This window comes from Hydra vulgaris, chromosome 13 (assembly GCF_038396675.1).
Source record: "Hydra vulgaris chromosome 13, alternate assembly HydraT2T_AEP".
Taxonomy (NCBI): Eukaryota; Metazoa; Cnidaria; class Hydrozoa; order Anthoathecata; family Hydridae; genus Hydra; species Hydra vulgaris.
The window spans coordinates 30,641,311-30,659,218 of record NC_088932.1 but is presented as its reverse complement, the minus strand read 5'-3'; the positions used below and the strand labels follow the sequence as shown (position 1 = coordinate 30,659,218).

The 17,908-nt window shown below is 24.8% G+C and overlaps 1 protein-coding gene across 1 annotated transcript in view; it reads left to right on the top strand.

Moving 5' to 3' along the window:
• Window positions 1–544: 544 nt before the first annotated feature.
• LOC100198887 (integrator complex subunit 3) overlaps window positions 545–17,908 on the top strand; it is a 51,599-nt gene continuing 34,235 nt past the window's right edge. The window contains exons 1-10 of the mRNA XM_065816410.1: window positions 545–830; window positions 2,773–2,856; window positions 2,929–3,012; window positions 3,099–3,212; window positions 9,296–9,380; window positions 12,964–13,030; window positions 13,259–13,400; window positions 14,063–14,121; window positions 14,269–14,339; window positions 17,227–17,372. Coding sequence (XP_065672482.1) covers window positions 732–830; window positions 2,773–2,856; window positions 2,929–3,012; window positions 3,099–3,212; window positions 9,296–9,380; window positions 12,964–13,030; window positions 13,259–13,400; window positions 14,063–14,121; window positions 14,269–14,339; window positions 17,227–17,372 — 951 coding nt within the window. The 5' untranslated portion in view covers window positions 545–731. The remainder of the gene's footprint in view (window positions 831–2,772; window positions 2,857–2,928; window positions 3,013–3,098; window positions 3,213–9,295; window positions 9,381–12,963; window positions 13,031–13,258; window positions 13,401–14,062; window positions 14,122–14,268; window positions 14,340–17,226; window positions 17,373–17,908) is intronic.

Below are 17,908 nucleotides of genomic sequence, written 5' to 3'. Positions count from 1 at the left end.
TTAACTTTCTCTTAAAGACAACATTGAAAATGTTGTTATGTATAGTTTTTATATTTAATAAATTGTTATTACTATTACAATTAACATTTTTATTTTAGTAATAATGTTTATTTTTGTTTTTTCAAAGATAATGTGTTAAACAAAATTATTTATTAAATACATTGACACAAAGTCTGTCAAATTGATGAAGTAAAAAGTTTCACAAAAATTCTTTTATTGGCAACAGTAAATAAATTGTTAATGTGTTTAATAAAAGAGGTTAAGTTACATACTTTTAATACAAGAGGAAAGTTGCTAATGATGTAAGAGATTCGATTAAATACTTTTAGCGCAAGAGGTTGGGTTGTGTACATTTTTAAACTCATTTTAGACCACTGGTTTTGTGTTTAATGTTTTTTCAGTATATTCTTTTTTCAATTGATACTAGTGTGATTAGTTGATACTAATTACTGCTTGTATTTTTTGAAAAAGTTTGTTATTTTTTTATCATATTTTTATAATTACTTTTTTATTCATTTGAATTTTAAAAAAATTTAATTTAAAAAAAATTTTAGTTCCACTTTTTGTATTTAGAAAGCAGATGCATAACATTCTAAATTATTATTTATATTTTTTCATATTATACTTAATAAAAACAGTTAAATATATGTTTTAATCAAATAAAAACAATTAAAAAACAAACAAGTGGAATGGAAAAAAAATAGCATACCAAAATAATTTAAATATTAATAATGGCAGACAGACAAGCATCAGAATCAGATGAAGTGCAACCAAAACCAACAAAAATATTCCTTACAAATTTTTTGCAAGGCAAAGATGAACTCGAAGATGTAAGTTTTTTAAAAAAAAAAAAAAAACTAGTTGTTTTCATTTTTTTGTTTTTTTTTATTGGAGTGTAATTTTTTTAACAAATAGTTACAAAAATTTTGAAAAATAAGTAATAAACCTAATTTTCTATGTATTATTTTTAACTTACTATTATTAGTATTCTTCCTCCTACAAAATAGTCTTTACATTCATTTATGATTCTCACCCAATGACATCATCTACAATCTACTTCTATTTTCACATCTCCCAGATCTACGTGACTGGACGGCTCCATTGGTCACTTTTTGCGACCATTGTGTCGCATAAACAAACAAATTTATTCTTTGTGGCTGGTGAGCCCCAACTTCTTCCAATGTACACTACAACGACAAAACGGACATTAGGCTATCCCGCTGGATGTGGTTACGGCGCTCAATAACCTAATGGCTACGCTAACACTCACGCACACGTTCATTCGGAAGCTCCACAATGCACGTCGGATCAGCGCTCGCTGACTATGTGCTCGGATCTAAAATCTCACTCCATAGCACATCATTCCACACCAGCACGGGGCAGTAGCTCTTTTGACTAAGAGCGATGGCTTGTGGCCTATGGTGACTAATGTGTGCATTCGATCAATTGAAATCCATTCTGTAGGTCTTACGTCTGGCTCTGATGTGCTAGCCCATAAGCGCAAGGAGTGAGTGTGTTTAGCTTTCTATTCACCCGATTTGAAAGTGAACGAAAACATAACGAGACCATACAAGACGACCAAACGGTACATACTAATGCACTACACCATCACACCTGTAGACATCAACAGTCTCTAAAATCAGTATATCAAATATTTGTTCTTTGTTGCATATGTTCAACACTCAGAGTGACTAGAGCGTTAGTTGTTCCTCCCCATACCCCCTTATCATATATTCTTCGTTTTTCTACTTCACAAAAGTCTTGCCACACATTTTATATTTTCTTATGATTTTTATTTTTTATTCAATGACACCATCTACAATCTGTTTTTATTTTCACATCTCCCAGGTCTACGTAACTGGACGGCTCCGTTGGTCACTTTTTGCGACCATTGTGTCGCATAAACAAACTAATTTTCTATGTATTATTTTTAACTTACTATTATTAACTTAAATGTGTCATTTTATTAGGAATGCAGTGAAAAGTAAAAATGTTTTTAATGATATTTTGTTGAAAATCAAAGATATTTACAACTACGCCACATATTTACATGATAAAACAATTACACCACATGTTTACTCAATAGAACAATTACATTACACATTAATGTGACAGGACAATTACACACAAGTGAGACAATTGTAAATAATCCTTTAAAGCTATCAAATTTTTTAAATAAAATTTTAAACTAAGCTAAGGTAAAGCCAAATAAAAGTTTGATCAAAATGGCAACAAAAGGTTTAAAGTGTTTCTTAATATGTGAGTTTTTAAAATAACAGACACAATAATTCAAACAAAATTTTTCAGCATATGAAAATAGCATTAAACTTTGATTGTAAAAAAATTAATGTTTAATGTTGTGTATGGGCTATATAAAATACTTTTGTTAATACTTTTTTTGTAATTTAGTGGGGTGCAAAAAGCTACACCTGTATTTTTTCTCAATTTTAAGTGTAAAAAATCACTGCATTCTTAACGCTGTCAAAAAAGATCAAACAATCACATGTTCTGTAATATATCAGTATCTCAAAGTGAGCAGTATATTATTGAATAAAAGCATCAGGTGATTTTTTTTATGAATAACAAATAAAAAAACCTTTTGTTAGTAATATCAATTGCACAAAATAAATACAGTGGTGCATTGAGCACAAAGTTTAAACATGTAAACATTTGTACAACTTTATTTAAAGCAGTGAGTCTCCTATCAATTTTAAAATATTTCTAGTAATGTATAAAATTTTAGTTTTTTTATTACGTCTTTTAAATGTTTAGAGATTGGAAAAAAGCCATGCTTTTGTGTCATCTTTAGTGATAGGACTTTCAGAGCGTGAGATCCATGATGCACTCATTCAAGCTGTGAGTAATTAAATGTTTTTAACTCGACTCTTGAAAAAAAAATTATTTTAATAAATATTGATTTTTTTCCAGGTTTGCAAAGGAATAAAAGAGCAAGAGGATGTCTATCTTGGATTGTTGTATACTATACTCACTGATCAAATAAATGCTCCCAAGGTATTTTAAGTACAAACTATGTTGCTATATTTTAAAATGATAAATATAAGTTAAAAATACAAAATGAAACATACAAATATATTTAGGCATACAGAGATCTTTCTTTTGTTTCTCGTGATGGACTGGGTAGTGTGGTCAACAAGGTTCATTGCATTTTATCAGAAAAGTTCAGTAAATTATTAGAGCTCCCCAAAGCGCAGGTATGATATTTTTTGATCGTAAAAAGTGTTGTCTTAAAATGTCAATAAAAGTTTTTTTTATTAAAAGACAAAACTCAATTTTTTTGTAACATAAACTCATTTTAGCTAAATGGTTGACAGTAAGTTGTAATTTGATAATTTAATGGTTAACAGTGAGTTATACATTTGGGTGATAATTAGTAAAATATTTAAAAATTAGTATGCTTAGTGTAATTCAGAGATAACAAATACACTAAGACTTGATAGATTTTCCTGCTTTTATTCCAGTATAAGGTAGATAAGTTACTTTTGTTTTGCTGCTTTATTTCAGTACTAGCTGGTCTGACCCGGGTTTTGGTCTTGGTAAATCTGTCCCGTTCTTCCCTTTCTATATTTATTACACTTTTGCTAAAATAATAAAATGCTATTAAATAATTATTAAAAACTAAAGTACGTAAATTTGTATATTTATTTACAATTAGCAAAACATTCTTTTTTAGAAAAAGAAAAAATTTTAAAACTCTTTAACAATTAAAAAAAACATAACAAGTTAAGAAAACGGAACAAAGTAAACCTTTTAAACAAAATTTATATACTAACAAAACAATACAAATTTTTATTATAAAAAAAGCAAAGTATATTTTTTAAAACTAAATATCTTTAAAAATGTTTTATTATATACAATTACTATACATAGTATATATTTATACATAATAATAATATAATAATATAGATGTGGCATATTATTTTCTAATAGCAAAATTTTTATTTTAATAGCAAAATTTTGCTATTAAAATTTTTAATAGCAAAACAATATTTATAAAAAAAGTATACTTTTTCAAGAAAAATTCAACTAAATCTGCATCAACAGTTAACAATTGGTAGATTAACCAACTACAAAAATACTCCTTATAGATGTGGCATATTATTTTCTCTCCCCTCCCTCTCCTCATATTTTACTTTCTACAGGATCCACACTCTCTTTAAAAAAGAATTTATATAATAAAAGTAAAAACATAACATATTAACACTACAAACCAATTTACCTGTTGCTGATGTTTTTTTTGAGCATTTTTAAAATTAATCATAATCTGAAAGAAAAGACATTTATTGCAAAGACAATTGACAATTTATTGCAAAGACAATTGGTTATTGCACAAAATAACAAAAATATAATACCTATCAGTGCGAACAAATTTTGTAATTTGACCAGGAAATAAAAATAGTCTTACCTTGATTGCAACAAACTAATTTTTTATTAAACTATTAGCTAATGATTGACATAGTAAATTTTAAATAATTAAAGTTTACTAAGTTACAACCATATTTTAAAAGTAGACAAAATAAACTAATGATAGTTAATAGAACACCAAACTAATGTAACTAAGTAAACTAATGAACGTCAAAGTAGAACTAAAAAAATAAAAAAATAACTAAATTTAAAATGTTTGTCATCATATTATTTGTAGTTAAACATGAAAAACAACTCTACCATCTTCTACCATCTACCAGATAATAAAGGTAAAATTATCAAAACAAAAAAAAAAAAAAAAAAAAAAAAAATTAAAAAGATTGTAATAAAATGTTTATTTTTATTATATTATTTTTATTGTTTTTGTTTATACAATCCTTTGAATTAAAAACATTAATGTTTTCATGAACAGATAAGGACACATAAAAAATTGATTTTTGAGTTTCTTTGCAAATTTATTGTAAATACTTATTAGATACCCCCTAATTCAATGATTATTATGAAAATTATCAACTGTTTTCACAAAATCTTAACTGAAAATAAAATGTTATTTTGACATGGATAATCATAACCACTGTCACAGCAGCAAATCACCAGAACATGCAAAATATTAAAATTTTAATATTTTGCTGACTAAAATTTTAAAAAGAAATGGACTGTATATCTTTTCAACAAAATTTTTTTATAAACATAACTTAGTATTAAAAAAAAAGAAACAAAACTGGGATTTTTTCTCATACAAATTTGTTTATATTCAAACAAAATTGACCAAAAAAGATTATTAAAAATATACATATTAAACTAAAAACATTCAACTGCTTTTTCTATTTGTAGATGTAGTGAGCTATTTTCCCCTGCCCAATCTAACTTCTCCCACTTCACTTTCAGTAAGGGTTATCTCTTCCCTTTTAATGAAATGAGGAGAAATCTTTTCCCCTAATCTGGGCCCACACCCTAAGTACACTAAAGGATGTGGGCCCTTATTATTGTCTCAATGACATACTAACGCTTCATAAGATAAATGTAAAAATAAAAAAAAATAACAATTAAAATAGCTGAATGATATTTTAGTTTCATACTTCTTTATTCAAAAGCATTTTACTTTGTATTTTAGAAAAATCAGAAAAGATTAAATTAAAAAAAAAAAGCCAATGGTAGGAATCGAACCTGGACTTCCTGTCTATGAGCCTTGCGTGCTAACCACTCGGCTACGCGGATGTATTGTCTAACTTAAATTTTAAAAGTATATAACATATTAAAGACTTTATCAAACGGAAGTTTTTAATAATTAAAGGAAGTATCCAGAAGTTTCCAGAAGCATGCAAAAGCTTCCAGAAGTTTCCAGAAGAAGCATCCAGTAGCATCCAGAAATATCCAGAACCATTCAGAAGCATCCAGACGCATCCAGAAGCTTCCAGAAGCATCGAAAAGAAGCATCTAGTATCTTTTAGAACAGGTTCACACAGGTTCATTTTACGATATAAGAGACGTGTAAATCGACATGTAATTCAGTCAGTATATGGAAGTCAATCAGTCAGTATTATCAAGACAGTTTATTGAAGTGAGTTTTATCAAAGTGTTTTATCAAAGAACATCAATACAATAAGTGAAATACAACAAGTGTTTCATTATATCAATACAGTCCACATCCAACCAAGACGTTGTGTTCCACAGAGCATTATTGTATCATCACAAGGTAAATGTAACACGGTAAGCCTTGAGAAGCGTATTTATTTTTATTATTTTTATGACTTCAAGTGCAAAAATGGCTCCCGACAGTCTTGGATTGGAACTAAGAAAGAAAATTATTGGTGATTACGTAAGTGGAATGGCACAAAAAAGTACTTGTGATAAATATCGCGTGAAAAAATGGACCATATCAAGACTATGTTCCAAATATCGTTCTACGGGGAAGTTGGCAGCAGATAACAAACGTGGAATACTGCGTTCCACCACTTCTAGAGAGGATTCTATGATCGTCAGATCCGTCAAGAAGGATCCCTGGATATCATCAGTCGAGATACAAAAGCAATTAGAGCTGCCTGTATCGGACCGAACAATCAGACGACGTGCTGTTGAAGCTGGATTGTTTTCTCGACGCCCTGCAAAGAAACCGCTGATTTCACTAAAAAACCAGAAGAAAAGACTCTTGTTTGCTACATCTCATATTAACTGGAATGTGCAGAAATGGCGAACTGTCCTGTTCAGTGATGAATCGAAGTTCAACATCATTGGGAGCGATGGCATTTGCCGTGTACGTCTACCGGCCGGAAAACGCCTCGATTTACGTTACTGCTATAAGACCATGAAGCATGGTGGAGGCAATGTAATGGTCTGGGGGTGTTTTTCTGCTAACGGTCTAGGTCCAATACATCGAAACGATGGAATAATGGACCGTTTCATGTACAAAAATATCCTGAAAGATGTTATGTTACCTCATGCTGAATGGAATATGCCAATAAAATGGGTTTTTCAGCAAGACAACGATTCGAAACACACTGCAAAAGTAGTCAAGCAGTGGTTTCAAGACAACCACCTATCGGTGATGGATTGGCCGCCTCAATCTCCGGATCTCAACCCTATTGAGAACCTGTAGGAGATTGTCAACCACAAAATTAATTGTGAAGGTGATTGTAATAAGGATCAACTGTTTGAACAAACCTAAAAGGCCTGGGCAGCGATTCCTCAAAGTTTCATTGATCACCTGATCGAATCTATGCCTCGAAAATGCAAGGCTGTGATCGACAACAAAGGATTCACCACGAAATATTGATAGCAAAATACAGCTTGGTCAACATTTTGTCGAGTTGCACTTGTTTTGTCCAGAAGGAAATCAACTTTTTTTTAATACTTTTGATTAATTTATTAATTCTCGTGTACAAATAATGAACTTTGTGATGAATAAAACTTGAAGAACTTTGTCTCTAAACAGTTACATTGTTATTTCTCTAAATTGAAAAAATACAGCACTTTTATATAAAGAAACTAAATTAGCATTATTTGGTTGCACTCGTTTTGTCCGATACTGTATATATATATATATATATATATATATATATATATATATATATATATATATATATATATATATATATATGTATATATATATATGTGTATATATATAAATATGTATATATATATATATGTGTATATATATATATATATATATATATATATATATATATATATATATGTATATATATATATATATATATAAATATTTCAGTGTCAAGTATGCACTGTCTCCAAAATTATAATTTAAAAGTTAGTTTGCATTTTCATATATACATATATATATATATATATATATATATATATATATATATATATATATATATATATATATATATATATATATATATATATTTATATATATATATATATATATATATATATAAATATATATATATATATATGTATATATATATATATATATATATATATATATATTTCAGTGTCAAGTGTGCACTGTCTCCAAAATTATAATTTAAAAGTTAGTTTGCATTGTCAAAATATATTAAAGAGATTCAGACAAACTAGAAAAATATAAAGGTTTGCAAAACAATTTTAATATGTGCATCAGAAAGTTAGCAAACAAAGGACTGACAATGACCAACAGTCATTGAAAGTTATTTTACATTTGATAGTCAATTTAACAGAATTTTTATGGGATGAACTAGGCAGAAATGTCCAACAAATGGGGGCAACTAATTAAGAACAACTTTGAGAATAATTGCAACAGTATTGGAATAATATTTCACAACTTTTATTAAAAAAATTTTATGTAATGTTTAGTTTTCATTGTTTTATACTTTTTTCTATGTTTCTGTTCTGCAAAATAAATGTTGTATTATTCAAAAGTATTTACGAAAAATTAAAACAGTAATAATCAGTTTTACTTGTATTAAAAAGTATATATATATATATATATATATATATATATATATATATATATATATATATATATATATATATATGTATATATATATATGTGTATATATATAAATATGTATATATATGTGTATATATATATATATATATGTATATATATATAAATATTTCAGTGTCAAGTATGCACTGTCTCCAAAATTATAATTTAAAAGTTAGTTTGCATTTTCATATATACATATATATATATATATATATATATATATATATATATATATATATATATATATATATATATATTTATATATATATTTATATATATATATATATATATATATACATATATATATATATATATATATATATATATATATATATATATATATATATATATATATATATATATTTCAGTGTCAAGTGTGCACTGTCTCCAAAATTATAATTTAAAAGTTAGTTTGCATTGTCAAAATATATTAAAGAGATTAAGACAAACTAGAAAAATATAAAGGTTTGCAAAACAATTTTAATATGTGCATCAGAAAGTTAGCAAACAAAGGACTGACAATGACCAACAGTCATTGAAAGTTATTTTACATTTGACAGTCAATTTAACAGAATTTTTATGGGATGAACTAGGCAGAAATGTCCAACAAATGGGGGCAACTAATTAAAAACAACTTTGAGAATAATTGCAACAGTATCGGAATAATATTTCACAACTTTCATTAAAAAAATTTTATGTAATGTTTAGTTTTCATTGTTTTATACTTTTTTCTATGTTTCTGTTCTGCAAAATAAATGTTGTATTATTCAAAAGTATTTACGAAAAATTAAAACAGTAATAATCAGTTTTACTTGTATTAAAAAGTGATTAAAAACTTTTGAGCAGTAGTTTATATATTTAGACGTTGTAGCTACCTGGTGAAATGGTTAGAAACTTTTAACCAGCATTTTATATATTTAGATGTTGTGGCTACTTGGTGAAATGATGAAAAATCATATTTTAAATTTAGAACCTGTGATTTATATTCTTCTTCGACAAATGGCAGGTGAGTAATTTTTGTTATTTCAAATGTTTTTAGAGTAGCAGGAGTCAACTAAAGAAAATTGTCATGTCAAAAAAAAATACAAATTTTTTAAACTAAAACAAGTTTACAGTAAGACATTTTACATACAATAAGATATTTTATTTATTTTCTTATAACAAACTTTTTTGATTTTTCCTATTTCTCCTTATGAACCTGGCTTTTCGAATAACAACTAAAATGTTTGATTTCATAAGTTTTCATTTTGATTCTATCGAATCTATATTTATCTGATATTCTATATTATGTTAATTAACAGTTAGCTCTATTTTACATTAAAAATAAACGGTATAAAAAGAACACAAATATTGTAAATTCCACGATTTGTTGGTTAGTAAATATATATTAATATAATAATATCAAATATAAAGATAATAAAAATTATAAAAATATACCATTCTATAGAAAGTATACTTGTATAAAAATCATAGGATCAATAAGTAATTTTAAAAACCAACAATCATATAAAAGATTTTCAAATAATTCTGACAGGTATTAAAAATGAGTTGTGCTAATAAAATCTATGAACCAAATATTTTATTTTTAATTTTATTACAAATATTTTTTATGGGATTAGTGAAAAATTATACAAATAAATAAAGTTTGCTGATTGTGGGTAAAAAAAAAACACTTTGATATATTAAAAGAAAAAATTCTACATTATTCCTTAAACCAGTAGTACTATTTGTTTAACAAATAGTACTATTTGTTAAACAAATGTTAGTTCCTCATAAAACTTTTGTATACTATTTGATATTCCTTCCACTATTTGTTAAAATCCAGTTTTAAGTTAAAAAATTTAGTTTTATTTTTAATTATTTTTTTAACGATTGCTAAACAAACCTACGGACATTATAAGTGATTTGTATAATTTTTTCTAGACATTATTGTTTAAAATACAAATAGTTCTATTTGAGTATTAAATCTCCATTAAGGAATTTATGCGAGAATGCAAGTGAAATCCGTAGCGCTTAACAAAAAAATCAGATAATACAAAATAAAAAAACATATAGTATAGATGAAATAATAAAGAAATATTTATTAGTTTAAATATGTGTTACATTGTTTTTTTTTTTAAATATTATTTTATTGTTAATAAAAATTTGGTCCCTCCTTTGATCATATTTTTATTTAAATGACATATTCTTATAATTATTACAATTATTTGTAAAAATTTTCAATTATAAATTGAAATTTTTTATTTTTTTAATTTATTGAATATATTCAATATATTGAAAATATATTGAATATATTTTGTTACTTTATTACTCTTTGTTTAACAAATTAATTTATTTGTTAAACAAATTTTATGATCAGTACTATTCAATTTTAAAATCAGTACAATTTATTATTCAGCAAAATGTACTGTTTGTTGAACAAATATTACTGCTCGCTTAACGACTGATCATTAATTTTTGGTACTAAAGTTTAAAGAATTACTATTCGCTATTCACTATTCGTTTAATGAAAATTTGCCAGTACTTATTTGCAGATTGTTTTAGATTTGTTTGTAGATTACAAATCTGTTGAAATTAAAATCCTATCTGCTTGTCCAAGGTTTTCAAACCATTTTCAAATAAATCATATTTACCAAAAAACTTCACATTAAACTATATTTGGCTGGTTTAAATACTTAGCATAACTTAATCATTTGTTGAAATTTCCTGTTTTGAGTTGGAAAAGTTTAGTATTAATTGATAAAAAAGTATTCTATTTAACTAAATTTATAAAATTATGGATTTTTATCAATTAAAAAAGGCCGGAAGTGACAACAAATGTAAAAATTAACAACTTTAATAAAAAAAAACATAATTATGTTTAAAAAAAAAAATTGTTGACAACTTTATTCTTTTGCAAATTAAAAAAAATATATATTTACATACTACAGTAGATATGCCAAAGAAATCTGCAAATTATGAAGAATCTAAGTTTAAAGTCTGTGCACCATGTTTGAAAAAAATTTTTTACATTAATTTAAAGCAGTTTGCTATAACAAAAAAAATTAATAAAAAACCTGAATTAATAAAAATGTAAATAAACTCGGATTTTGAGTAAACAGCAAATATTCTCTCAGAATAATGCTAAATATACATGACAAAGATGTTAAAAATAGAAAATTGCCAAAAATGCTGAAGTATAAAGAAATGTTATCAGTAGAAGATACTAGCACTCAAGGAGATAGGCATGCAATTGCTATTTACTTGTTACAACAAGGTATGTAGGTCATCAACCCCTTGTTTAAGGAAGGAATTTTAAAAGAAGCTCGACTTTCAACATTACTGATGACAATGGTTTATTTGCTGCCGCAGGAATTATGAAAGTTTCTTTAAGATTTTGATTTTAAAGATTGAATATCTTTTATATCCTTCAAGTTTGTTTAAATTTTAAATCAGAAAAATGGAAAAGGACTGCATCACAATGGCAAGTGAACAAAATCAATAGAAAACATTTAAAAGGTCATAAATAAAACCTTACCAGAAATAGAAAGAGATCAGTTAATTCACTTATTACTGAAAACCAAGGCAGAATATCAGAAAGACTCAAGTAAAAAAACTTGGAAATTTATTCAAAAGACATACAAAAACCTCAAAAATGTGTTTTAAAACTTGAAATAGCAGAAAAAGTCAAGTTTTCAAGTGAAAGCTTGAATAACTTTCAGGTAAAGACTGGAATATCTTTAAATGTCATGGAGAAATTTACTAACTTTATTAGATCAAATATAGGGTAAAGGGCTTTTTCGAATTTTTAAAAGGTTTATGTATGTATAAAGCAAGGAGATACAGTTTCGATACAAAGCCATTATTTATTGGCGCTTAAGAATGACATTTAAAACAATATGCTATCTGATCTTCTGAAATGTGATTTGGACCATTGGATGCATTATTTGAGTTACAATTATTAATTTGTTTGTCTTTCAAATAAAAATCTTTTCTCTACGTTTTATACTTTTCATTTACTTTTTTAGTGATGCTCATAGATTGATCAAGGTTTCCCATGGATGGGTTTAAAACAAATTTCTATCTTTACTTTAATTAGTCTCACAAGTTTAACCTGTTATATTTTGGTAATTTAAAAATTTAATTTTGTAGATATCAATTTATTCTACAAATTAAATCCATTGCCTAAAAAAAGGCGTTTAAAAAAATTGTTATGAAGCAAAAGCCAAAAGTGAATCATGGTGCCCCACTCTCCCCTACATTTATTCTTCATTTTTAATCAAAAAAATTTAGCTCTAAATTTTTTTTTAAAAAGGGACTACCCTTTGTAAAAAAAAATTTAGTAGTTTAAGGTTTATTCTTTAGTTTTTTTCCCTGTTCGTGTAAAAACAATTTAAATGTATTGTATCTTATTTATATCTACACATAAGTGAAGACAAAATTGGGTTTAGTCTCGTTTTTCAGTACACATCAATTATTTTAATATTGTGTGCTAAACTAATGATTAGGGTTTAGTGACAAAAATATAAAGATTAAGGTTAACTAAGGTTGTAATTAGGGTGTTAATGATTAAAGTGAAATGATAATGATAAAATGTTTATCTTTTTTAGGTGGAGATTTAAGTCAAGGTAACATAACTTATACCGAAAATGTTTTAAAGTTATTAAAGGCAAACAGGTAATTTAATTTTAAACATGAGTTTTCATGTTTTCAGTTATTGTTTAGTTTGTATTAACGATAGTTTTTCTTTGTATAAAATGTGTTTCTATATAAAAAGAAAGTAAGCTATTGTTTTTATGATATATTATATTTATTGTTGTTATATATGATATTTATTGTTATTATATATGATATTTATTGTTGTTGTGATATATAATAATTTTTGTTATGATATATGATATTTAGAGCGTGGTTAGATAAAAATCCTGGAACACTGCAAGTAGTTATTTATACATTTGTTCGGATTATTGAAGATCATGAATCTGCCAGGTTTAAAATTCTACGACAAACAGAAATTGATTTTTGTATTCAACTCATTCGTGAGCATGTAGGTGAATAAAATTTATTTTGCTCATTACATTTTCAGTTATTTTTGGTTTTTATTTTAATCTTAATGAATTTTTTCAAGTCTCAAGTTAACTCAAAAAAAAAAAAATTTGGTATAAATTTTTATGTTCAGTTCTGACTTCTGTCCCTGCATTTTTCTCTGTTTAGTGAGAATGAGGTATAGTAAACAAGTACTAAATGGTACTAAGAACAGTTAAAATATAAAAGCAACATTTAAATTTAAATTTCTTTATTCATTCATATTTATTTGGTATTATATCAGAAATTTTTATATCTGAAACTTACCTTCTGATTACTCTAAAAAATTACCCACTTACAAGCTTACATATTTAAAATACTTAACAAACATTCTAAAGTTACAAAGGTTTATTAAAATATTGTACAAGCTCAAGTTTTTTTATTCCCTTTTTAACGAGTTGACTAAAAACATAAGAAATGTGAACTTTAGTTTTTTATATACTTGTTTACATATTTTTATTTATACATTTATTGTTGCGTTTTGTTGCATATTTTAATTTATATATTTATTGTTGCCAGGGGCAATGGGGTAATTATACATTTATTGTTGCATTTTGAGGTTTTTCTAACTGTAAATAGAAATTTGAACTTTGTTGTATTTTTTTGTTTTGTTTTCATATTTAGTTTGCTGAATGTATGGTTATTGGAAAAGATTTTGTTCGTTTGTTGCAAAATATATTTCGGTATTATTTTATATATTTTATAAAACAATTAAATATTAAATATTAAATTTGTAATTTTTGACTGCTTTTTAAATGCACCCATATTATGAAATATTGTAGTTAGGAGGATTTTACAATTTTTAAAGTGAGTTTTAATTTACATTTTAGCATTCCTGAGTTTATGCAACTTTGGAAAGATATTTTATACCGGCCTCAATCACTTTGTACTCAGTTTCAAGGTTTGGTTAGCTTTACATATGATGTGTTGAGAACAAAAAGGGATTACTAACTTACTAAGTTTCTAATTTGTATCAATTATTTAGGTACACTGATATAAACATTCTTTGAAAGTTTTTTTAATGAAAAATTCTTTTGTTAAAAAATATTTTCTGGATAATTAATAAATAACATTTATAAAAACTTTTTGTTGAACTAAAAATAGAAAAGAAAATAATTAAAAAAAATTAATATGTAAAAATAAAACAAAAAGTATAAGTAAATTTATAGTTTAGTAATAACTTTTAGAGAATATTTCATAGTTTGTTTGACCTGTTCTATTGCAATTGAACTTTTACAGGTTCTGTTACATGGCTTGGATAAATACCATACCTTTGTTTGTATTCAATTAAAAACTAGGAAGTGAACCAGGCCTCGGCCTCGGCCTTGACCCCAGCCAAATATGGTTTTTTACAACCCCAGCCTTGGCTAAACAACAATTCTAAAAGGGGTTATTACCCGGAGCTAGGATATATTATATATATATATATATATATATATATATATATATATATATATATATATATATATATATATATATATATATATATATATATATTAGGGTGTCCCAAAAAACAACATTTTTGAAAAATATATGCAGAGACCCCCTTAATGTGTTCTATCTAATACAAAAATACTAGATTTAAAATTTTTTTGAATAAAAAATATTTTAAGGGGTCCCTCAAGACCCTCTAATATTTAATGGGTCCCTAATATTTTCAAAAAATAAGTTTTTTAAAAGTATGTCAACCTGGTACTCAAATGAAGCAAAGTTATATAAAAATTTCAAAAATAATATTTAATTTGGAAAAATTTTAACTTATTTATCAAAATTGTCATAAAAATACATTAAAAATACATTTTTTTGTTAAAAAACGTAATTTTTCATGTAATAAAACCAAAAATAACAATTCTATATTTGAAATCTATATTATTTTTGAAATTTTTATATAATTTCGCTATTTTTATATATATATATATATATAGATATATATATATATATATATATATAGATATATATATATATATATATATATATATATATATATATATATATATATATATATATAGATATATATATATAGATATATATATATAGATATATATATATATATATATATATATATATTTATATATATATATATATATATATATATATATATATATATATATATATATATATATATATATATATATATATATATATATAGATATATATATATATATATATATATATGTATATATATATATATATATATATATATATATATATGTATATATATATATCTATCTATATATATATATATATATATATATATATATATATATATATATATATATATATATATATATATATATATATATATATATATACATATATATATATATATATATACACAGTGATAGGCACAAACTTTTTTATTATAGTTTAACTAAACTACTAAAACTAAAAAAAAGTAGTTAAACTTTTAGTTACAAACTTTTTATAAAAAGTAGTTAACTTAAACTAATTAGAAATAGTTAACTAAAATTCAACTTTTTTTTAAATGAATTTATGTTTCCGCTAACCGTTTTATTGATACAGTATCGACAACTAGCCCTAAAATTTTTTTCATCAGGTTTATCACTTTTTAGTTTAACATCTTTGTAGCACATGTTCACAAGTAAGCTGTTCATGTTATGAATAACAATAACAGATTATTAGATTAACAGTTTGAATTTATGATATTAGCAGACCAAGCGGAAATGATGTTGAAAAGTCCAGTTCATGCACTAAATAAGTAAATACATAAAAATAGTAATAACAGAGTCCTTGGTCAGGTGAGTGGTGCATAGAAATAGAACGATTTATTTGGCGATATATAAAAAAATTTAGTTAATAAAAATTTAGTTAAACTTTTTCAACTAAACTAGGAAAAAAGTTAGTTAAACTTTTAGTTTAACTTAAATAAAAAAATTTAGTTTAACTATTGCATTTAACTAAAAAAAAGTAGTTTAACTAAAAGTTAACTAAAAAATTAGTTAACTATGCCCATCACTGTATATATATATATATATATATATATATATATATATATATATATATATATATATATATATATATATATATATATATATATATATATATATATATATATATATATATATATATATATATATAACACGGCCCTGATCCCGGTCAAATATCAGCCTGGGTCACTTACTATTAAAAAAGAGACTCATAATAGTCTCTATATCTGAAGTTTTTAATGGATCTTTTCAAAATCAGATTTTGCATTACTCTAAAATTTACAAATCATTATTTCCCATTTTGATAACTTTAAATTTCTTATTTTTGAAAGTTATAGTTTGAAGCAGTTGTCTTGGAAACCTCGACGCTTTAAATTTAATTTCTTTTCAATTATCACTTTAATTCTGAAAATTATTAGATTATGTAAGAAAAAAACATAAAGCAACACTAACAAATAAATTATTAGTAATTTCATTATAATTTTAATACATAAATAAAAGATAATCAATAATTTACCAATAAAACAACAAAAAATAGATTTCGAAAAGATTTGTTGGTTTTCCCCTTTTGATCTCAAATATTCTTTTAAATATGAATAATTTTTTGTAAAATTTGCTTTTAAAGAGAAAGATAAGTATAGCGAAGTTTAACAGTTAACAGTATTTTCTGACAAGCATCAACTGACAGGTTTAACAGTTAACAGTAAAAATTCCCAGTAATCACAAGATGTATTTTAAACATCAAAAAATGTATTAAAACATACTTTCAATATTTAAACAAAACTTGTGTCTACTGGGTTATATGTAGTAATTTTGTTAAATTATAAACTTCTCTTATAGGACTAGAACAGCTTTTAATGACACGTACTCATAGAAAGTTCTTACAAAGTAGAATAACACCTGATATGGAAAATAAAATAGCATTTCTAGCTTTAAAAGTTAAGTTTGGTCAACAAAAGCGTTACCAAGATTGGTTTTTTAAGCAGGTTTTGTATATTTTATATTATTACGAGTAAATTATTAAGTTTAAAAAGAAGCATTTTGTTAGTAATATTATATTTATTTATATTATTATTATTTATTATGTTTATTATTTCATCATTCATAATTTTTATTTCTAAAATTATTTTTTAGAAAGAAAAAAATTTTGGATAGAAAAGCATTTTTTTTTTAAATAAAATTTTTTTTTTTTTTAGAATGGAAAAATATTTATCCTATGGAAATTTTTTTACCTAAGTTTCAAAAAAAGCAGTTTTATAATCTTTAAATAATAAAAAATTGATGTTTCTTTAAAAAAATTTAAAGAAATATCAATTTATTCATAAAGTAGGGCACGTGTCTCTCTTTAGCCATGGTGAAGACAACCATAAAGAAGGCTGATATAAAAACTCTACTTTAATTGCGGTTTTTTAAATACTTTATGTCAGAGCTCGAATTAACAAAAAAAAAATCTTATTGCAAAAAAAAAAAAAAAAAAAAAAAATTTAAGGGGGAGGGGGGGAGGTGGTTGATAGTGTAATAT